Here is a 21,476-nt window from a genome sequence, read left to right on the forward strand (position 1 = left end):
TGGTAGGCTGATTTCAGACTCTCGGTCCTACACCCAATTCAAGACAAATGGCCCGTTGGTTCGCCCCCTAGGACTTGAAGTTGGGACCCAAGGTCCGTAGCCAACATTGTGAATTTGTATACCTAGTACGGAGTACCTTAAATCGGTACCAGTCCTCGGGGCTCCACTGCCATGACTTATGGCTCTCCAGCTATCCTCGCATGAGAATTCACCTTGACTTCGCAATATCCTCATCTGCACTTCAGTCTTTTCTAGAATCCCTAGCCTCTTCATAACGTCGTACGACTGATTCTCTCGTTTAATTTTCACTCAGCATTCTGACATTGACTGCTGTGTTGTCTAGTGAAGGGACTTTTTCGCCTTTTGCTATCGCAAACTTTCTCTCAAGCCAAACTGTCTCGATCAACTGCTGTCCGAAGACTCCGAATCATGGACTGGCTAGGACACGCCAAAATCAACTTCACACACGCGCCTTCCCCTGTGGCTCTCAAGGAGAGGGATGGCGCCCAAACTGACCTCCTCAAAATTTGTGAAAAGATCACGCCGCCATGCCACATGAACCCGCTCCTCTTCAACGGTCACTTGCAGACCATGTGGACTGCCACGAAGCAGCACGGCCCACCAGTGTACTATCGTCGTAAGGTCTTCCACGCCGACGACAAGGCCTTCGAAGGCACGTTTGCCGTCGACTTCGTAGCGCAGCCCTTCGAGGAGACCGATAGCACCTTACCGCCGCGGACGGTGTACTTTGAGGACCAGGAGTTTGAGACTCTGGCATCGGACGACGACCGGCCCCAACTGGTCGTTCTCCACGGCCTCTCGGGTGGCTCTCATGAGATTTACCTGAGACATGCCATTGCGCCGTTGATCGACTCGGGGAACTGGGAGGTGTGCGTGGTGAACTCGAGAGGATGCGCCAACAGCAAATTCACGAGTGGTATCTTGTACAATGCTAGAGCAACATGGGACTTCCGTCAGGTCAGTAACTCATTCGCTGCTTATCATATTTTGTAGGAGATCAACTGACAGTCAGCCCAGACCATCAAGTGGTTGAGAAAGAAGTTCCCCAACCGCCCTCTGTTTGGCTTGGGCTTCTCACTCGGCGCCAACATGTTGACAAACGTAGGTTAATAGTTTCACATCATACCCTTCTCACGTTGACTAATTCTTCTACTTAAGTACTGTGGCGAGGAGGGCGTTGACTGCCAGTTGACGGCCGCTATCGCGTGCTCCAACCCCTTCAACCTTGAAGTCTCCAACAAGGCATTGAAGCGCACTTTTCTTGGGAGAGAGGTCTATCAACGAGTTATGGGAAGTAAGTTGCTCTCATCACGCAACATGCGAGTCTGATCCTCAGTACTTACACGCCTATTTAGCTAGCATGAAGCAGCTGATCAATGGACACAAGGAGGAGGTACAGAAGCACACGAACCTCGACCTTGAACGTCTCCAGAACGTGACGTACCTATGGGAGTTTGACAGAGAAGTCCAGTGAGTCTCCATATGCCACCGATCCCGCAGACCATTTCTCACAATCGCAGATGCGTCAGCTGGGGCTACCCCACAGAGAGTGCTTACTACCGCGATGCGTCTTCCTGCGACGCGGTCTTGGCCATCCGGATCCCCTTCCTCGCCCTGCATGCTACCGACGATCCTGTAAGCGACCACTCTAACCCAGCCCCCCCCCCCCAAGTTCAAGGCAAGCCGACTAAACTTTACAGATTGCAGTAGAAGAAGCCATCCCTTACGAGGAATTCAGCAAGAACCCGTACACGGTTTTGTGCACCACCTCCTTGGGCGGCCACCTTTGCTGGTTTGAGCCCGGAGGCGGAAGATGGCATGCCAAGCCGGTACGTCCTATCATTCCGATAATTTTGAGAAATGACGAACTGACGAGACCAGGTCTCAAACTTCTTTAACCACATGGCGTTCAACGTGGACCACAGCCAGCTACCTCCGAAGACCAATGGACTTCCACCTAGGAACGGCAAGTCAGAGTTCCACTTCACCCCTGCGAGACACAGAATGGAGATCAAGGCAGCCGCAGAATAGCGCGGGACATAATAGACATGGGAACAGAATTTGTATCAGTATAGACTTAGATGGCGTAGATAGAAAAAGTACACCTGCTTTTCATTGGCATTCGCAGTAGCGGACAAAGCTATGAAACAGGATTCGGACAGGTATTTGCAACGGTAAGATATGCAAGTCACATCTTGGCAACACCTGGCTGACCGCTGTCCTATGGTGGTGCATTAAGCTCTCGCGCAAGGTCAAGCCCTCGCCGTGGTATCTGCTCTGAACGCCGTCGACACAACAGAGGGATAAAACAAACAGACGAATCAGAAGACGTTTCCCCTCCCAACTTTTTACCAACCCAATATGTTTTCTTTTTTGGCACTCCCGAACGCCGCCCAAGATGCAAAGACATGCTGCTTAAGTGCTCCCAAAATCCCCCCATCTTCTTCACTCACGCAAAGGAGACGCTCTTCTTCTTCGCCTTGGGCTTGGCGGCCTTTGACCCCGCGGTCGCGTACTGGCTGATCTTGTCCTCGTCCTCGGCGCGGGGGTTGCGCTTCCTCTTCTTGCGCAGCGAGTCCTTGGTCTCCTCCAGCCTGTTCTTCTTCTCCTCTTCCTTCTTCTCGGCCTCTACCCGGCGGGCCTCACGGATCTCCTCCATTTGTCTCGCCTTCATCATCTTGGACTCGATCTGGCCCTCCTTCTCGGCCTGAACCATGGCGAGGATGGTGTTCATGCTCTCCTGTTCGGGTGGGGTTAGTTGTCAAAATAGTCTGCAAGGAACAGAAGCGCTGGGGAGCCGTACCCTGTCATCGACAAAGACCTTGCCCTTCTTCTTGCCCTTGGGCTTCTCCACGCCGACCGGCGTGATCTTGTTCAGCTTGGGAATGCCGAGCTCTTCCTCCGTGTAGATCTTCTTCTTGCGTTTCTTCAGCAGGGCTTCGAGATTCGTCTTGCCGCCGGCCTTGAGGGGCTTGGTGCCCTTGGGCGTGTCTCTGGATTTCCTAACGATGCCATCGGGAACGGGCCTCTTGTCCGCGGCCTTGCTGTTCTTGATGCCGGAGCCGTTGGCGGCGTGCTTGTTCTTAATCGTTCTCGTCTTGTTGGGCGCCATTTCTGCGAAGACGGTGACGCGAGGTGTCTTCTTGTTGCGGGTTGTGGCGGGTTTGGATTATACAATTGGAGCGTGTCGCGACTCGGCTGGGTGGTTGGAGGGACCAAAGGTGCGACTTTCTTAGAATTTTTTTCTATGCTTGGGAAGCGATAAGCTCACCGAGGCGGATGCGATAAGCTCGAGTGGGCCCGCTCCCCGCCATTCGATCTCACTGGCTGCAGGGGTCTGAATTCCGAGCCGAGACCCTTCCAACAGGTAGGTAAGTCTCGACGAACTTGCAACAAGGTACCGCGCAGCAGGTAATCATCTGTTTTACTTTGACTTTCTAACTTCCTAGGAGACAATTGGATTACATTGTAGAGCGAGACATGAGTTGGCAATCTCAAACGTGCAAACCGACCCAAGGTATGACTCGGTCGAATTGAACGTGAGCTGCAGCGTCAGAACAAGCCGCCAATATCGGTACTGTCCTCAATGCGCTTTTTGCAGTGCGGCACTGTGCCATCCCTGTCAAGAAAAATGGGCGACTGCCGTTATCGCACACCTTGCGTCGTCTAAATCTCTCTTCTCACCTCTTTCCCTGGTGACTAACATTCTCTCATCAGGAAACTCACACAACTCCAGCATCACAGCAAGCCGTACCTGAGCCAATTGGCTCTCGAGCTTCCTCTCTTCTCCAGGTCCTTTTAGTCACAGCATTGGGCTGTCGCCAATTGTCAGAATGGCGCAACCCGTCAAGAGGTTTCCCGGCCACTTGGCTCAGTTCGTGAGGTGCTACTCAGTCTCCGCCGAGAGCATTCCGGCCGCCAAGAAGAAGTACGTCCCGACGGAGGGCACCTATCCCAAGGGCTTCCAGGCCTCTGGTATTCTCGTTGGCGTGAAGCCGGGAAACAAGACGAAGCCCGATCTCGCTCTTCTCAGCTCAGACCGGCCCTGTGCCGCCGCCGCCGTCTTCACCAAGAACAAGTTCCAGGCGGCGCCCGTCACCTTCAGCAGGGACTTACTCAAGAAGAAGGCCAACCGCGGCATCCGCAGCGTTCTCATCAACTCGGGATGCGCCAATGCCGTCACCGGAAAGGGAGGTCTCGAGGATGCTTCTCTGATGGCCAGCGCAGCCGATAAGGTTGTCGGAGGGGAGGGCGATGCGTCATCCACCATTGTCATGAGCACAGGAGTCATTGGACAGAGGCTGCCCATTGCCAAGATTGTCGATAACGTCCCAGCTGCCCAGGGAGCTCTGGGCTCCTCTCACAAGCACTGGCTGAGCTTTGCTACCGCCATCTGCACGACCGATACGTTCCCGAAACTCATGTCAAAGACCTTCACGCTGCCTTCGTCACCAAATGTTGAATACCGCATCGCTGGAACCACCAAGGGCGCGGGTATGATTCACCCCAATATGGCCACCCTTCTCGGAGTTGTTGCCACGGACGCGCCCATCTCGCCCGCTGTCATGCCTTCCGTCCTCAAGCACGCCGTCGACCGCTCATTCAACAGCATCACCATTGACGGAGACACTTCGACCAACGACACTCTCGCTCTGCTCGCCAACGGTGCTGCCGGCGGCAAGGAAATCTCCTCCGTGGACTCACCCGACTACGCCGCCTTCCAGCAGGTCCTGACCGACTTCTCCATCGACCTGGCCAAGCTCATCGTCCGCGACGGCGAGGGCGCCACCAAGTTCGTCACCATCCGCGTCGTCGAGTCCGCCAGCGAGGAGGCTGCGCGCAAGATTGCCAGCACCATTGCCAGGTCGCCCCTCGTGAAGACTGCGCTGTACGGACGGGACGCCAACTGGGGCCGCATCCTGTGCGCGACCGGCTACTCGCTCGTGTCGGAGCCCGGCCAGGCCGTCAATGACGTCCCCGAGGTCACGCCCGAGAAGACCAACGTCTCGTTCGTCCCTACCGACGGCACGCCTGAGCTGAAGCTCTTGGTCAACGGCGAGCCGGAGATGGTCGACGAGGCCAGGGCCTCGGAGATTTTGGAGCTGGAGGATCTAGAGATCTTGGTGAGGCTGGGAACTGGCGACAAGGAGGCAACATACTGGACTTGCGATTACAGTCACGAGTACATTACCATCAACGGTGACTACCGCACATAAAAGGGACGTGGTAAATCAACGGATTGGGGAAATAAAAGGCCTAGATTTTAGGTAGAGAGAGCTTGAAGCATTGTCATATTAGAAGAGCGTCTAAAAGGTAGGTCTTTGGCCATTGTTTGTCAAGGAAATAGACCAGCCAACCAATTGAATAATTACTATATCGTTTGATTCGTGTCGTCGACGGCATCGAAATGTTGTAAGCGCAAGGAATTCGGAATTGCGTACCACAGGAAAGAGTGAGCCAAGGCACCGGGAAAGTATCCCGCCGGCCTGAAGACCGCGCCGAGGCATCGGGGTTGGGTGCGGGCACTGCTATTGGAGGCCGGCACGACTGGCGCTCCCCCGCAACGGTGACGCGCCGAAGTGGCACCACCGCATTATCCTTACGGGGTGTCCGTACTTTCAGTTTTGTGAGAATTAATGAGCGCCGGGGAACAGTTCTAATCAGGAGGAACTGTCACTGAACACTAACAGTGAGTCCTGAAGCTACCTTAGTAGGTAATTGATTGTGGGCCGGGGTGATCCTAAGACAGGTATCTAGGTAATCTTACGATAGGACCGGAATCTGCCTCTATCGCCCTAGAAATGAAGTCCGTTTCGAACCCACCTCAACCCACCTTATGAGCAGTTTGGCAATAAACTATCCATGTGATCTAGGTAAGGAATCTTTTCAGCCCTCTGAGTAGATATGGCTAGTCAACCCAAAGGATGAGCCCAGCTATACGGCAGAAACCCACCGCTACAAATCTGGGGAGGGGCCTGGGGCCATTCTCAGACGCAGAGGGCGGAGGCGGAGGTTCAAAGGCGGCTACCCCAGGATCCCCACCTTTTGGGGGTCCCTACTCCCTAGGCAGCTCCAGACTCAACCTCGGCTTGCCGGCTCGTCCCATTGCTCGTCTACCGTACGATGAGACTAAACACTCCTCGTTCAAAAAGGGAGTAGATATCCATGCCCAATTGACGTTGTCCCCCATTTTCTGCATCTCTGTACTCTTCCATATCTCCAAAACCTCGCAAATTCCCAACTCTGAGACGAATCAATCTTGTAACGTTCACCTCAATTCGCCTCGCTCACATTTTCCCCCAAGATGACGTCCAGAGTCCCAGCCATCGTAAGTCGCTAGTGCGGGGAGAGCTTCATCCCAGCTCAGGTACCCAAATTTTGGAAACCGCAACAGCATTGCTGACCCAGCTGTCACCGCCTTCCAGGTCCTGGATCGCCTCAGCGATCGCGCCAAAGAGGCGCTTGATCTCGTGGCCAAGTTTGTCGAAGAAGAGTGCATCCCGTAAGCAAAATCTCCATCTACTACCCGTAAAAAACGCTGTCTCGCTTCGTCCACCGGCACTAAACATCCTATTTCCTGTGTGCAGAGCAGACCCCGTCCTAGACGCCCAGATTGGCCAGGGCGACGCGAGATGGGACCACCACCCAGCCATCGTCGACGACCTCAAGGTCAAGGCCAGGAAGTTGGGCCTGTGGAACATGTTCTTGCCAAAGGGCCACTACAAGGAGTCGCCCGGCTTCACGAATCTCGAGTACGGCCTCATGGCCGAGTGGCTCGGCAAGTCGCGCGTCGCCTCCGAGGCCGTCAACTGCGCCGCGCCCGACACGGGTAACATGGAGGTGCTGGCCAAGTACGGAAACGAGGAGCAAAAGGCAAAGTGGCTCAAGCCGTTGATGGAGGGCCAGATCCGCTCCGCGTTTTTGATGACGGAGCCCGAGGTTGCCTCGTCGGACGCGACCAACATTCAGCTCAGCATGCGCAAGGAGGGCAACGAATACGTCCTGAATGGCTCGGTACGTTGGGGGACCCTACGCGTGTTCCAGCGTTCTGGAGTTTCATTGCTGACATGACAGTAGAAATGGTGGTCCAGCGGTGCAGGTGACCCCAGATGCTCGGTTTACATCGTCATGGGCAAGAGCGACGCAAACAACAAGGACCCCTACAGGCAACAATCCGTCATCCTCGTCCCCGCGGACACAAAGGGCATCACCATCCACCGCATGCTGCAGGTCTACGGCTACGACGATGCGCCCCACGGCCATGGTCACGTTAGCTTCAAGGACGTCAGAGTCCCTGCCAGCAACTTGGTGCTCGGCGAGGGCCGCGGCTTTGAGATTATCCAGGGCAGACTTGGTCCCGGTCGCATCCACCACGCCATGCGTACCATTGGAGCAGTAGGTCCATCCACAAGTTTGTGTGTGACGGCTATAGACTAACGTGTACATCTCCCCAGGCCGAGCGAGCTCTCGAGTGGATGCTGATGCGCATCAACGACCCGACCAAGACGCCGTTCGGCAAGCAGCTTAAGGAGCACGGCGTCATCCTCGAGTGGGTAGCCAAGTCCCGCATCGAGATCGACGCCGCCCGCCTGGTGGTCCTCAACGCGGCCATCAGGATGGACGACCTCGGCCCCAAGAAAGCGCTCAAGGAGATCGCCGAGGCAAAGGTGCTCGTCCCGCAGACGGCGCTGACCGTCATCGACCGCGCCATCCAGTCGTTTGGCGCGGCCGGCGTCTGTCAGGACACGCCGCTGGCGGGCATGTGGGCCAACATTCGCACGCTGCGGCTCGCTGACGGACCGGACGAGGTGCACCTGCAGCAGCTTGGCAAGAACGAGAACAAGAGGGGCAAGGAGGTCACGGACAAGATCCAGTGGCAGAAGCAGAAGACGGAGCAGCTGCATGCGCAGTACAAGACCTCGACGTTCCAACCTGGGGCCAAGATTACCAAGTCCAAGCTGTGAGGTTGCGTCGCGTCGCGTCGCCAGCTAGGCGTTTTTGTATAGTTGAATGCTATCTTTTTGTGTACAACGTCGTGAACGACAGGCCTTGGGTCAGTCTAGGCCCTGTCCCTCCCCAGATAGGATTGACAATTGGGATGAGAGAAGTGATCTGCAACCCGTTGGCCCGCCGCCGCTCCATGTTCTCTGAGTCACACTAGTACCCCATTGTCTGGCCATGTGGAATTGAGTAGTTCAAGAGATCCTGCGGCATTAAGGTCCGGGAGGTGACGCTGCTAGTTACCTTGGAGATGGGCACGTTGGACAGCTCAGGACCGTTCATGCCGGCAGCATTGACCACAGATGCAACCTCTCTCTTTCCCCGGTGGGACGGGAGATGGGGTCAGAGCCACTCCACAGACCGAGAACTAGGTAGCAAGGCAAGCAAGCATTGCCGTAGCTCTCGACTGCTTTGCTGTACAGAATTGATGGGCAAAAAGGATGTAATGGCAAGGAACCATAGCTGGCAACATAAGGTCCGGGGTGCTGGGTTGCCCAGGAAGCCCACTAGTAATCTAGAAGGAAAGGATGGAAAGGGAAGGGAAGCCTGACAGCGCATCCCATCCACACCTGTCCATCACACGGGCGACGGCCGATGGTCACAGCTTCCTGACTGACAAAGGCTCGGTGTCTCTTGGTGTCTTTTGTTCCTTAATACGGAGTACGGATACATACTGCATAGTGATGGGTAAGTGGTAAGTAAGGTAGCGTCGTCCCCTGGCAAGTTAGGCCGAGGACCCGCATTCCTTCCCACCCCTGAACCCCTGCACTATTATCTGCAGACTGCAGTTTCCCACAGCGCCGTCGCCGTTTCGATTAGCCCGTTGCCCCGTCAACATCCCAGAAAATTCGTTTACTTCGACACCCGGCAACTGCTCCACCCACTTTACCACCCAACGTGTGCCAGACAGGGCCTTTTCGTTGCTTTCCAAGTGAGAGGGAAGAGCGTGCATCTTTTTCACATCCATTCACGAACGTCATAAACACTCCACGGTAAATCCTGTGCACCAGCGCAAGCACCCGTTAAGTACAAAGACCTTCTTCCTTCTCTACATTGGGACCCAAGCCACAGACCATCCAAATCCACCACCAGCACTTTACACATCCATCTTCCTTTACCATCCCACTGCAAACCAGACCAGAACAAACCATCCATCCATCCATACACAGACACTCAAACACACACTTTGCGCCTTCAGCTTCACGCATCGAGCAGTAGAACCACCTTCCGAGTATACAGCACAAGCTCAGCATTGCGCATTGCATATACAGCAACCAAACCAAACCACCACACCACTCAAACCTCAAGCAAACATGTCTCCCAACGTACTCGGCGACAAGGACGTCAACGCCACCGTCGTGGTCAGTGACCCTCAGTCCACCAAGGACCTCAAGAGCATGGAGTACCACCGCCAGGTCCTGCAGAACAAGATGGCCCAAGAGAAGTACGACAAACTACAGCCTCGCAGCAGTAACAAGAACAAAACTCTAAACTCCATTGTCCTCGATAGGTCCAAGACGTACATCTCGCCATCTGACAACATCATGAGCCCTTGCACCGCTAAGCTCAGCGCCCTTCGCAACAAGCAGGTTGGCAAGTAAGTCATATCATCTTCCCGTAACAACCATGAAGTCTACCGACATTGTCTATTCCTGTCAAAGTATAACAGATGCTAATCTCTCTATCCAACAGGGTCAAGCCCAAGTCTCTTTTCGCCCAGACTTCTGCCAAGAAGCTCAGAAGCGACGCCGCCGTGTTCGGCGACCAAGCAGGCACGCCTACCAAAGACAGTGCCTTCTAGGCAGCGTCGTCGCATCTTCTTCTGACCAAAACAACATAAAAGCTTCACTTCACTAATGAGATTGGCTCGCGGGTTGTTTTACTAGTTTTGTCTCTTCCATCTTTTGGGAAAAGAGACGCTGAATTTGCGCCTCTGCTGGCTTTTCCGGGCTGTTTTTGAGGGTGGGATAGGGTTCATTGGCGTTTTACGGGTAGACCGAAGTCTGACTCCAGGATAAGGGGTTGGGTTGTACTACACCATGACATGACACGAAACGATATCAGGCTTTTCTTTTGCTTCTCCACGACTAGGATTCTAGAAGGACTGTATTCGTCAGCCACCGCAAGATTGTCGGTCGGTATGAGCAGAATTTACAATTCCTCGTAACCTTTTTAAACCTATTTCTTATTTTTCATCTGATGAATTCATTTCTCATGCCTTCCACGCGCTCACGACGCAAACCACATCCTCATCTGCCACCGCATGTCCGAGTCCTACTCTCTGCGGGATATGCCTGGCACTCGCACCCCAGACGAGCGCGTACTTGAAGGTATCCTTGAGCGTCCTGTGAATGCGGTCGCACACGTCCTCGATGGTGCTATTGCTTCGCACGATGAGCGCCTCGCTGAAATCCGGATCGGCGCCTTGGCGCTTGGTGTAGATGCGGATCAGCTTGAGCTCCTCCCAGCAGCGGTCGACGACGTCCTGGATGCCGAGGTCGAGCTCGCACGACATGACGACGGTGTGGGGCTCGCGGGCGAGCTTGTCGAGGAAGTCGAGGGAGACGGAGTCGATCTTGTTGTAGACGTAGAGACACTTGATGTATTTTCGGTGGTCCTTCATGATGACGTCGATGAGGTCGTCGACGGTGGCGTACTCGTCGCGGACGAGGACCTCGCAGTTTAGGATCTTGTAGTCGCGGAGGATGTTGAAGACCATTTTCTCGTCCATGTTTTTGGGAGGGGACTGGAAGGTGATTTTCATGCCGCCTGCTTTTTTGGCTTTGAGGTAGATGTTTCTGCCACGGTTTCGTCAGACTCGAACGAATAGGGGAAGAGGAAACATCATCATCTTACGGTGGCTCTCTGTTGAGACGGATGCCCACGGCCTCCAATTCAGCCTCGAGCAGCGCCCTCTGCTCCGCCTTCTTGGTCGCGTCCAGCACCATGAGAATCATGTCACTCGTCTTGGCCGCCGAGATGACCTGCCGTCCTCTACCCTTGCCCTCGGCGGCGCCCTCGATGATACCCGGCAGATCGAGCAGCTGGATCTCGGCGCCGCCGTACTCGAGGACGCCCGGAATGGCCGTGAGGGTCGTGAAGGCGTACGAGGCCACCTCTGATTTCGTCCGCGTGACCTTGGAGAGGAAGGTGGATTTGCCGACCGAGGGGAAGCCGACGAGGGCTATTCGGGCGTCGCCGGATTTGCTGACGTCGAAGCCTGCGCCGCCGCCGCCGCCTGCTCCTGGGCCTGGTTCGAGGAGTTGTGCTCGGAGACGGGCGAGTTTACTTTGTGTGTTTGTGAGAAAGGATGTTGAGTTGTGGTAGCTGAGGACTCACCCCTTTAGGAGACCAAGATGATATTCTTTGAAGGTCTGTTGTTAATCATGATTTGTTGCTTGATCCGGTTTATTTGACAAACATACCAGTCGCCTTGTTCTCTATAGGAAGTTAGCAAGAATTCTATGCGAATGCAACATTGCGCTCGGTCATCTCTCTCTCCGGTCATGTTCACGATCAACTTGTAGAAAGGCCATTCTCATTTCCCGTCGATTCTTCGAGTCTCTCCAAGTTGGCCAGAATGTAGATGAAATGACTTTTGAGAAATGACGCGAAGGCATGAGAGGATGCGTCTTACTTTGGGTCTTTCTCATCTCATCCTCAATCCTAGTGGCGCATCATCAGCCTCCCGCTCGCTTCGATTTCGTCGTGGTGGAGGTAGGGGGGTTTCCGTACTCCTTGATCTTTTCCGTAATGTTCACCATCTTGGCGATTTATGAGCTCAAAGTCCTGAAACTCTGACAAGTCCTATAAATCAAAAAGATGGTGATGAGCAATAAGCGCTTCGCTTTCTGATCGACGAGAGTCGGCTTCGCAAGTTCATGGTGGGGCAGGTTGACCTCCCAAGGCATAGGAAGCGTGAAGCGTGTGGCAGAATTTACCGCGGGGCTGCGTTGGAGCGACAAGGGTCTCCACTCACCGCCCTCGAACCACTGAGAGTGCGCCATGGTCTGCGCCACAGCTTTATCGCGATAACAAATTTCCAAGCCTCGCCGCGTGCGCTCACTGTTGCCCCGTCGTCGACATCCATCCAAAAGGCACCCATCCACACTCGAGCTATCCGACCATCTCTCTACCACGACATCCACCGCATCGAAATACCCCTCAAGACCGCAACTATGTCGGACGAAGTCGCGCAAGATCGACCCGAGGAGGTCGATGGCCCAGAGCCCGAGGACAACGCACAGGAGACAGCGCTGGCGACAACCACCACCGAGGTCGCCGCGCCGACAGAAAGAAAAGTAAAAAAGATCATCAGAAAGAAGAAGAGGCCGGCGCGCCCGCAAGTCGACCCGTCCTTCATCACCTCGGAGCCGCCGCCGCAGACGGGAACAATCTTCAACATCTGGTACAACAAGTGGTCCGGCGGCGACCGCGAGGATAAGTACCTCTCCAAGACGCACGCCAAGGGCCGCTGCAACGTCGCCAAAGACAGCGGATACACGAGGGCCGATAAGGTCACGGGAAGCTACTTTTGTCTCTTTTTCGCGCGCGGAATATGCCCCAAGGGCCAGGACTGCGAGTACCTGCACCGCCTGCCGGGCATCCACGACATCTTCAACCCCAACGTCGACTGCTTTGGCCGGGACAAGCACTCCGATTACAGGGACGACATGGGTGGTGTCGGTAGTTTTATGAGGCAGAACCGTACGATTTACGTAGGAAGGATACACGTCACGGATGATATCGAGGAGATTGTGGCGCGTCACTTTGCGGAATGGGGCCAAGTTGAGCGAGGTAAGTTCAATGCAGGAATTCCGCGCCTGGACGCATGCTGACCTTTTTTCCATCTAGTTCGTGTGCTCAACACTCGCGGAGTCGCATTCATAACATACTCCAACGAGGCTAACGCACAATTCGCCAAGGAGGCTATGGCGCACCAGTCTCTGGACCACGAGGAGATCCTCAACGTGCGATGGGCGACCGCCGACCCGAATCCGATGGCACAGGCGCGCGAAGCGAGACGGATCGAAGAGCAGGCCGCCGAGGCCGTCCGACGCGCGCTCCCCGCGGAGTTCGTGGCCGAGATCGAGGGTAAGAACCCGGAGGCCAGGAAGAGGAGGAAGATCGAGAGCAGCTACGGGCTCGAGGGCTACGAGGCGCCGGACGAGGTCCATTTCGCGCGGGGCGCCAACGCCGTGAACCCCGTCGGCCGTGAGGGCCATGAGGTGGAGTACCAGGAGCGGCCTATGCTCGAGAACGGCGGCCAGGACCAGTACGATGGGTTGCCTATGCTTCAGCAGCAGCCGTCGATTGCGTCTGGCGGGATCTTCTCCAGCAGCACACTGGCGGCCCTCAACGCGTCCAAGGTCGCAGTGGCGTCGAAACCAAAGGTTGCTGTGTCTTCTGGGCCGTTGGTCGGCTACGGCAGCGACGATGATTCCGACTGAGCCCTAGGGTGGTTGGTTTTGTATGATTAATAAGGGGCAAGGAGAAAGAAAGAATAAAAGCGATCATGATACCCCATTTGAGAACGGAAACACATTGAAAGTAGAGAAGCCGAGTGAACAATAAATAATCAACTGTTGAATATTCGTGAATACAGAACCTCGTGTCTGCCTATCCATAGATCCATCACCGGCATCGTCTGCCCGGCTCTCTCAACCGGCGTGCTCCACTCCCGCTCAATGGCGGCGGAAATGAGTTGCTGGACCTGTGTGCTCGCAAGCACCTTTTGCGCCTGGTAGGGCCCAAACATGCTGGCTCTCACGGCAGCTGAGATGAGGGCCTTGACGTGGCCCATCATGAAGATGTAGGCCGTCTGCTGGAGGGTGAGGCCCACGAGGTTACAGATTGCGCCAAAGAGGGGCGCCAGGTGAGCGAAGACAAGCGGGGGTTCAGCCTGGTCGTCTGCAGTCGCAGACACTGACCGCGAAGAGGTGGCCGTCTTTAGAAGCGCCGCGTACGGCTGGAGAGTCGCGACAACAGGGGTGGGGAGGGAGGACGCAAAGGAGCGTTCCCAGATGGAGAGGAGGGCGCGGCCCTGGGCGATGGAGGCGCGGCGGCCGACGGTGCAGATGATGGCGGCATCGAGCTCGTCGTCTAGGTCCGCGACATCGGAGGGGGAGCGGTGCGCTGCTAGAACGAAGGGCAGCGTCGTCGAGGCGTAGGCGGAGATGGATTCCGGGAGGAAGGTGTTGAAGGAGGAGCGGGGCCGGGTGTGGGCTAGGTAGGACTCGAGGCCGCTGCTGAAGGCGAAGGAGCCGAGGGGTAGGGCTGAGTCTGAGAGGAGGAGGAGGTAGTGGTTTGTTTGTGAGGGGGATGGTGGTACTGAATTCGTGTTAGTTGACTTGAGTTGTGAATAGTTTTGAGATGTACTCATAATGAAGATGTGTAGCTGGGGTTGAACTGACATGAGGGTTTTGATGAGATGCCTCGAGACGGTAGAGATTCGGCGGGTAGTTCCGTATGTCCTTTGAGATCGTTCAACTTTCCCCTGGCAGCCTTGAGGCGTGCCTCCAGCTCCAGGATCTCCTTCTCAGCATCGTCAACAGATCCATCCCGCGCCATTGAATCCATTGCGATAACCTGCAAAAGCCGTCTGAAGAATAAGACTCGATGTTGCAGTTGATAAGCTTCCGATAGCGGGAAGGGGTCCCTGCAGGATCGGGGGAGTGTTCGTTCAGGGGCTGCATCGAGCTTAGGCGCTCTCCAACTGCAAGGATGGGCGCGGCGCCGGGGCACTCTCTGGGACTCTGGGACTCGCTGCAGGGATTATGCTCGGCGTCTGCTCTCGTCCCACCCGCCCGTACCAACTTGCTCACCTCGGCGATTGATGGAGTAAAAAAAAGACAAGAGCTTCACCTTTCACGCCTTACAAGGTAGCTCTAATACATCGTACCGGTAGGAAGCCCGCCCGGTGAAAATCGTACGATCTCACCAATCAAAAGTCTCAGACTTTTTCCGCTTCTGAATATCTTCAATTGCACCTCCCTTCATCGCCTACATACGGGTCACTTTCACGGACCACAAAGGTCTCGACGTCATCGACTCTCTTCTCCGCAGACACAGACCGGCGCCCCGGTCGACAATGCCAGCAGGATGGCGACGCACGACAAGATGAAGAGCGCCGAGGCCGACGACGCCGCGTGGGAAGCTACGCGGGGAGCCTTTATCGGCGCCGCGAGATGGGGTCTCGGAGCCGCCGTCGTGGGCGCCTTTGCGTACAAGTTCTCGCCGCTGTACAAGGGCCTCACTATCCAGTTCAAGATGTAATACGTCACCTCACGCGACACTACCCAAGTCCCCCTTATCCTTTCCCCCTTTTTCTCCTATCTCACTCGCTTGTTCATTCACTTCGTCTCGCAATTCTGGATGAAATGTGACTGACATAATCACGGCAGTTATATGCAAATGTCGGCCATGGTGCTGGGAAGCATGCTGGAGGCGGACAACAGGTTACGAGAGTATGAGGCCCGCGTCAGATTGCAGAAGCGCATTCTGAGGGACAGGGCTAAGTGGGAGAGATTTGAGCGGGAATTTTATGAGGATCCTAACGAGAAGAAATGAACGGTAACCATCACAGGCGACTGAAACCGAAATTGACACTCTCAATGGGACAAAAGTTGATCTCAAGCTGTATTTCATAGTATTGTATACCTAACATGGGACATTCAAATCCTTGACTTTTTGTTTTTCGAGCTACACAGAAAAGGTACCCCAGACCTGATTTAACCCCCAACGCCGGATCATGCAAGTCATTATGCCCCGCCAGCAGCGAGTCTTCTATCGGCTGCCAATTCTTCATTTTGAGGGAGCCTCGAACCTCTTGGGGTCCATGTTGAGCTTGCAGAGCCTCGCAACGCAGCCGCTCAGCTGCAGCAGCGTCTGCACGCCCTCCAGAATCTTCATGTGCGTGAATCCAATCTCCTTGATGAACTCGAGCTTGGAATGCTCGCTCAGCGTCGGGATCGTCTTGGTGACCTTGAACATGGTGCTGATGATGTCGTGGCTCGAGTACCCCAGGTCCCAGAGCTCCCGCAGGCATTCGAGCGCCGAGTCGACATTGCCCTCGTAGCACGCCTTGAGCATCGCCTGGACCTTGATCGGGTGCGGCGAGTCCACCACCTTGAAGACGTTGTCGCCCGACACGAAGCCGAAGCCGGCAAACGTCGACTGCAGGTTGTTGATGGCCTGACGCATGTCGCCCTCGGCGCTGAAGACGAGTGCCGCGAGGCCGTCGTCGCTGTATTCCACCTTTTCAGCTTCAATGATTTGCAGCAGTCGCTTGACGACCTGCTCGTCGGTGAGTCGGGCGTAGCGGAGGATGGCGCATCGTGACTGCAGCGGTTCGATGATCTTGTTGGACTGGTTGCAGGCGAAGGCGAAGCGCGTCGTGTTGGAGTAGATTTCCATTGTCCGGCGGAGGGCCTGCTGAGCGCCTGATGTCATGCTGTCGGCCTCGTCGAGGATGACGAGCTTGTGGCGGCCTTGGGGCAGGGTGACCTTCTTCTGCGCGAAGCCCTTGATGCGGTTGCGAACGACGTCGATTCCTGTGCCTGAGCGTCAGTATTGGATGTGACACAGACAGAACACATCTGTTAACATTACCTCTCTCGTCGCTGGCGTTGAGCTCCAATACAGCCTCCTTGTATGTGTCTCCGAGCAATTGTCTCGCCAGGCAAAGCACACTGGTAGTCTTGCCGATACCAGGCATGCCCGAGATGATGACGTGCGGCATGTTTCCCTCCTTTGCAATGATCTTTAGGCGATCAATCGTCTCGGTGTTTCCGACAACGTCGTCAAGGAAGACTGGGCGGTACTTTTCGACCCTGAAGCACGCATATTAGCAGCTGGGTCGGAAAGCTGGGGGAAGTCTACAGTGACTGACCAGGGAAGCTCATAATTAGGAACGCCGTTTGACGCCGCAGTCAATGCCTTCTTGGCTGCGGACGTCGAAGACTCGCCAGCCTCCTCTGGCTTCGTGATCTGCTTCTGAGCGGGCATGGCGGCTTTTTCCTTTGGCTGGGATGTTGGGAGATGCAGATAGCAGATCGTCAAGTTGCTGGAGTTCTGTGCGGGCAGTGGGCAGAAGCACTTTACGCGATGCTCATCGAAAAGACGCGTCGGGTGCGGAACGCGCTAAGCTTCTCTGGGTCCACCCTTGTCTTCCTTGCCTGGTCTCCAGCACTCAACCTCACCGACATCTCACAAACACCACTTGTCAGTCCTGAAAGTTTCCCCTCCCGACCTTCAATACGTAGACACGATTACAGTGTGTAGTCACGATTTTGTCGCATCACGAAACCTTTTAGCGTATCTTCTCCAAAAAGTACTCGAAACATAAAGGCATTCAACTTTTTTTCATTGCATTTTGTTCATCCAAGGTATCTAGTCATCGTCTTCATCGGCCTTCTTCTTACCCTTCCTGGTCTTCGCACCTCCCTTGAAGTGCTTCTTTCCGGACGACAGCTTCACGTCTTTGGGGTCAACTCCGCTCTCCAGAGCAATCATCGCTCTTGCCTTTCTTCCACTCAAGTGCTTCTGCCCCTGCTCCGTGTACTTGTGGCTGAAGGGCATCTTAGTGTGACCGCCACTGCTGTTGGGGCCAAAGAAACCCTTGTCGATCTGCTTGGACTTAGGACCAGCCGGCAGAGCTGCTAGGTCTGAGGGAGCTATCGAAATATCGTCGTCCACAATGGACATGGTGTCCATAGACGTGCTGAGGGCTCGACGGCGCTTCTCGGGCAGATGCGTCTCGTCATAGAGCTCTGCGTTGAACTCTGGGCCCTCGATTGTTCCTGGTGGCGGCTCACAGTACAGGAGCTTTCCGGCAACGTAATCTTTGAGGATGTAACGAGATGCTCTTGACTCGTCAGGCTGGCCCAATCCTTGGGTCTGGAAACCTCTAGCTCTGGCATATGCGCGGAGCAACTCCGGAGCCGTAGGAGTGCCAGTGCCTCCCTCTTCGATAGCGCGGGTCTTGATCTTGATTCCGTAGACGGCTTCCAAGAAGGACTTGGGTATCCTCCTGGTGACCAAGCCAGCCGGTCCTTGGAACTCTCGCAGTTGATCAATAGGCAACACACCGTTGCAGACCAGGTCGGCTTTGGTGTTTGCGAAGTTGGGGTAGACCAAACCAGGGCAATCGCAGAGGACAACATTGTCGCTGAGGTGAATTGTCTGGAAGTGCTTGGTCTTTCCTGGTGTTGACGAAACTGACACCTTCTTGGCACCAATCAAGGCGTTGATGGTGGAAGACTTTCCGACGTTAGGGTATCCGACAAGACCAATCTGCAGCTTGTGGCCAGGCTCTGTTCATCCACCGTCAGTATCCAATCCAAATCACGTTTCGGGGGGGGGGGGGGGGGGTCGGGGGGGTCGTCATACCTGCGTTCTCGGGAGCATGGCTGAGGAAGATTTCCTCCAGCTCCTCCACCGTAAGAATCCTCGTATCTTCGTCATCAACGTCAGCCTCAGCCTCCGGCTGCGAAATCTCAGGCTGAGCAGTCTCTGCGCTGCCGTCCTCTTTGTCGTCCTTCTCTTCCTCGTTTTCATCCTCCTCTGAGCTCTCCTCCTTGGCGGATGCGGCATCCTTCGTGGCAGCGTTGGAGCTACTGCCAGCCTCAGGTTCTTCCTCCTCTGACTCGTCGTCGCTCTCCATGGCCTCAAGCAGTTCTTTCGCAAGATGCGCAGAGAAGAATCTGTACGCAATGCCGTTCTCCTTCAGGTACTTTGCCCACATCTTGCGCTGCTTCAGTGTGAGCATGTCGGCCTTGTTGATCAGCAGCAGGTTCTCCTTCTTCGAGTCGATGTCTTTGACGTAGTGCTCCAAATCCTCGGATCTGAAAAGCAAGGGGTTCCTAGCATCGACGATCTGAACAATCAAGTCTGATCGTTCAATGACACGCCAAAGCTGCCTCCACACCTCAAGGTTACGCTCGAACGGCGTCATGAGTAGATCGTTGTTCTCCTGAAGTTCGGCGAGGCCTCGTCTCCAGTCAAGGAAACTTTCCCTCTCCCGTCTGTCCAGCTCCTCCGGTGTGGTGGACGCATCCCACTTTGGTCTTCTTGGCACTGTCAAGCGTCCTCTGTGGGCTTTCTGCTTGCCAATGATGGCCCTTTCCTCTGCTCCAGAAAGAAGATACGGGTTCTTTTGGTCGGTGTGGATGATCTTGACGTTGTTCATTTTCTCCGCCGTAAAATCCGTGCCCGCCAGCTCTGCGGTCGCGAGGAACTCGTCAAGAGCGCCTTGCTCGGTAACTGATCGCATTTTGACCCATGATGCTTCTTGTCGCTCGTTCGTGAGGTACTAGCAAAGTGTGAGTGTTTTTTCTGGAAATATCGGGACAGAGAATTCCGGCGTTGCCTCATTACCTCTTCTCCTGTAGCGTGGTTCACTCTGGTGATGGTACTCTTCTTCCTGTCTGCGCCACGACCCTTGCCAAAGCGATCGTTCATCAGGGCGTTGCCCAACCCTGCGGTCTTCTTGGATTTGGCGTGAACCATTTTCGCGGTGATCTATCGTCTCTGTAGCCGCTACCTTGGAAAATAGGGTGAAAAATGCGCAGTGGAAAGAAACGACCCCCAAAGCTGCTTTGTGAATCAGAATGAGTAATAGTGGGAGCCGTCGCAAGTGCCCGCCTTGAAGAGAATAGCAGTGCCCCGCGACGATTAATCAGCGGGGCAAAAAAGTGATTTTGGGCGTTTATCGATAAGAGATTTTTTTTGCGACCGCGGGGCTCCCATCTGTGCGTCCCACTGAATCTCTCCCTCTTGCGCACCCAACGAACGGTCAATTCGACAAGCCCGGTATACTATTGCGCAAAACACTCCAAATCAGACAAAATGGCGAAGGGAAAGAAATTGTAAGTTTATGTGTACTTTTATGGTGTGAAAGCTGACATTTCTTTCCAGCGACAAGAAGAGTGCGCAGCACTTCACCCTCGTCCACCGACCGCAAAATGACCCCCTCATCCACGACGAAAATGCGCCCTCGATGGTGCTCAACCCTGTGCCTCAGAAGGGTGGACCGTCGAAGAGCAAGCATCTGAGCGACCTTGCGTCTGAGTTCGGATCAGAAGCTGGAAGCATACGCGCAAACGAAGGAGAGGCGGCAGAATACGGCGTTTACTTTGATGACACTGAGTACGACTACATGCAGCATCTGCGCGGCTTGAACTCGGGGGGTGGTGAGGCTGTCTGGGTCGAGGCCTCTGGTGCGGCAAACAACGACAGGAAGGGAAAGCAGGCGCAATCACTTGAAGATGCACTGCGCCAGATGGATCTGGAGCACAAGAGCGAAGATCTGCTGGATCCCTCAGTCCTCCCCAACAGAAACCTGCCACGAACCAACTATGAGACACAGGTGGATATCCCCGATGCCATCGCTGGTTTTCAGCCCGATATGGACCCCCGCTTGAGGGAAGTGTTGGAGGCATTGGAGGACGACGCATATGTGGATGACGACGACGATATTTTCAAAGAGCTCTCCAAGGACTCACGTGAAGTCGATCAGTACGAATTCGAGGATCAATACGGCTACGACGACGAAGATGAGGGCTGGGAATCAGACGACACCGCAAAGCCGAACAAGGAGTACAAGGACGGAGCAGTGCCGCAGCTGGTCCCTGTTGAGGGGGAGGCATTACCAGAACACCAGAACGAAGACTGGATGGAGGACTTTAAGCAGTTCAAGAAAGACCAAAAGGGCGGCAAGGTCCAGCCGGCCAAAGACACGCCGTCCGAGTTGCAGTCCTCCATTTGGACCACGACAACGATGGGTGGCCGGAAGAAGAAGAGAAAGGGTGCATTGACCAACCCCTCTGCCTTCTCCATGACCTCGTCAGCCATGGTCAGGACGGAGCAACTCACCCTTCTGGATGCCAGATTCGACAAGATTGAGGAGGAGTACACAAATGAGATAGGCGACGATATGGCATCTGTCTCAGAAGTATCAACGGCAACCAGTGTGACCGGACCCACCAGAGGCGACTTTGACAGTATCATGGATGATTTCCTGGGCAGCTACACCAAGCCTGGAAAACGCACAAACAAGAAGAACCGGCCGCAGACTGGCCTTGAGCAACTGGACGAGATCAGGCAGGGTCTTGGCCCAGCTCGGTTCCGTTCACTAAACACCAAGAGGGTTTAGGTCTGTTTGCGCCTAGATATAGAAGCATTCGGCGCAGCCTAGATTCCGGTCATCGAGATACCCTCACTGAGCGCCAGGTTGCATGAGATCTGCGCCCCATAGTGTTATGATAAACAAGTTGATGTTATATGAACCACCGTTTCCTTAAACATGATTTGGGATTTACCACATGCTGAATTCCTGGAGTCTCTAGACTGATGATGTTGTGTTCAGTGATTCACATTTGTTGCTTCCATCAACGGAATAATTCTTTGTCGCTAGAGAGATTTGTCGATACTTCCCTTGTGGAAGGAACACCCCA

At 54.8% G+C, this 21,476-nt stretch overlaps 10 protein-coding genes across 10 annotated transcripts; 5 read left to right on the top strand and 5 right to left on the bottom strand.

Moving 5' to 3' along the window:
* Positions 1-47: 47 nt before the first annotated feature.
* CLUP02_08090 (uncharacterized protein) lies at positions 48-2,052 on the top strand (the record flags this gene model as incomplete). The annotated part of the gene is made up of 8 exons (XM_049287080.1): positions 48-54; positions 344-978; positions 1,030-1,122; positions 1,180-1,315; positions 1,377-1,491; positions 1,542-1,656; positions 1,722-1,850; positions 1,903-2,052. 8 exons carry the CDS (start codon positions 48-50, stop codon positions 2,050-2,052), a joined length of 1,380 nt encoding a protein of 459 aa, XP_049144223.1.
* Positions 2,053-2,470: 418 nt separating this feature from the next.
* CLUP02_08091 (60S ribosomal subunit assembly/export protein loc-1) lies at positions 2,471-3,133 on the bottom strand (the record flags this gene model as incomplete). Its single annotated transcript, XM_049287081.1, has 2 exons — positions 2,471-2,761; positions 2,825-3,133. 2 exons carry the CDS (start codon positions 3,131-3,133, stop codon positions 2,471-2,473), a joined length of 600 nt encoding a protein of 199 aa, XP_049144224.1.
* Positions 3,134-3,854: 721 nt separating this feature from the next.
* CLUP02_08092 (arginine biosynthesis ArgJ) lies at positions 3,855-9,823 on the top strand (the record flags this gene model as incomplete). The annotated part of the gene is made up of 15 exons (XM_049287082.1): positions 3,855-5,220; positions 5,484-5,647; positions 5,934-6,282; positions 6,326-6,349; positions 6,430-6,523; positions 6,609-7,035; positions 7,099-7,416; positions 7,476-7,981; positions 8,106-8,163; positions 8,216-8,393; positions 8,445-8,511; positions 8,644-8,709; positions 8,821-8,953; positions 9,033-9,619; positions 9,715-9,823. The coding sequence occupies 15 exons, from the start codon at positions 3,855-3,857 to the stop codon at positions 9,821-9,823; spliced, it is 4,446 nt and encodes a 1,481-aa protein (XP_049144225.1).
* Positions 9,824-10,234: 411 nt separating this feature from the next.
* On the bottom strand, positions 10,235-11,786 carry CLUP02_08093 (TGS domain-containing protein; the record flags this gene model as incomplete). The annotated part of the gene is made up of 6 exons (XM_049287083.1): positions 10,235-10,820; positions 10,879-11,310; positions 11,362-11,386; positions 11,448-11,462; positions 11,537-11,688; positions 11,758-11,786. The coding sequence occupies 6 exons, from the start codon at positions 11,784-11,786 to the stop codon at positions 10,235-10,237; spliced, it is 1,239 nt and encodes a 412-aa protein (XP_049144226.1).
* A 117-nt stretch (positions 11,787-11,903) lies between these two features.
* On the top strand, positions 11,904-13,472 carry CLUP02_08094 (pre-mRNA-splicing factor CWC2; the record flags this gene model as incomplete). The annotated part of the gene is made up of 2 exons (XM_049287084.1): positions 11,904-12,819; positions 12,877-13,472. 2 exons carry the CDS (start codon positions 11,904-11,906, stop codon positions 13,470-13,472), a joined length of 1,512 nt encoding a protein of 503 aa, XP_049144227.1.
* A 128-nt stretch (positions 13,473-13,600) lies between these two features.
* On the bottom strand, positions 13,601-14,601 carry CLUP02_08095 (urease; the record flags this gene model as incomplete). The annotated part of the gene is made up of 2 exons (XM_049287085.1): positions 13,601-14,352; positions 14,436-14,601. 2 exons carry the CDS (start codon positions 14,599-14,601, stop codon positions 13,601-13,603), a joined length of 918 nt encoding a protein of 305 aa, XP_049144228.1.
* Positions 14,602-14,745: 144 nt separating this feature from the next.
* On the top strand, positions 14,746-15,685 carry CLUP02_08096 (uncharacterized protein; the record flags this gene model as incomplete). Its single annotated transcript, XM_049287086.1, has 4 exons — positions 14,746-14,903; positions 14,973-15,293; positions 15,426-15,501; positions 15,608-15,685. The coding sequence occupies 4 exons, from the start codon at positions 14,746-14,748 to the stop codon at positions 15,683-15,685; spliced, it is 633 nt and encodes a 210-aa protein (XP_049144229.1).
* A 140-nt stretch (positions 15,686-15,825) lies between these two features.
* CLUP02_08097 (replication factor C) lies at positions 15,826-17,228 on the bottom strand (the record flags this gene model as incomplete). Its single annotated transcript, XM_049287087.1, has 4 exons — positions 15,826-16,574; positions 16,633-16,853; positions 16,913-17,086; positions 17,125-17,228. The coding sequence occupies 4 exons, from the start codon at positions 17,226-17,228 to the stop codon at positions 15,826-15,828; spliced, it is 1,248 nt and encodes a 415-aa protein (XP_049144230.1).
* Positions 17,229-17,412: 184 nt separating this feature from the next.
* Positions 17,413-19,530, bottom strand: CLUP02_08098 (uncharacterized protein; the record flags this gene model as incomplete). Its single annotated transcript, XM_049287088.1, has 3 exons — positions 17,413-18,335; positions 18,412-19,333; positions 19,399-19,530. The coding sequence occupies 3 exons, from the start codon at positions 19,528-19,530 to the stop codon at positions 17,413-17,415; spliced, it is 1,977 nt and encodes a 658-aa protein (XP_049144231.1).
* A 339-nt stretch (positions 19,531-19,869) lies between these two features.
* CLUP02_08099 (low temperature viability protein) lies at positions 19,870-21,175 on the top strand (the record flags this gene model as incomplete). The annotated part of the gene is made up of 2 exons (XM_049287089.1): positions 19,870-19,889; positions 19,939-21,175. The coding sequence occupies 2 exons, from the start codon at positions 19,870-19,872 to the stop codon at positions 21,173-21,175; spliced, it is 1,257 nt and encodes a 418-aa protein (XP_049144232.1).
* Between the last annotated feature and the right edge of the window lie 301 nt (positions 21,176-21,476).

The sequence above is a fragment of the Colletotrichum lupini genome, chromosome 4 (assembly GCF_023278565.1).
Source record: "Colletotrichum lupini chromosome 4, complete sequence".
Classification (NCBI taxonomy): domain Eukaryota; kingdom Fungi; phylum Ascomycota; class Sordariomycetes; order Glomerellales; family Glomerellaceae; genus Colletotrichum; species Colletotrichum lupini.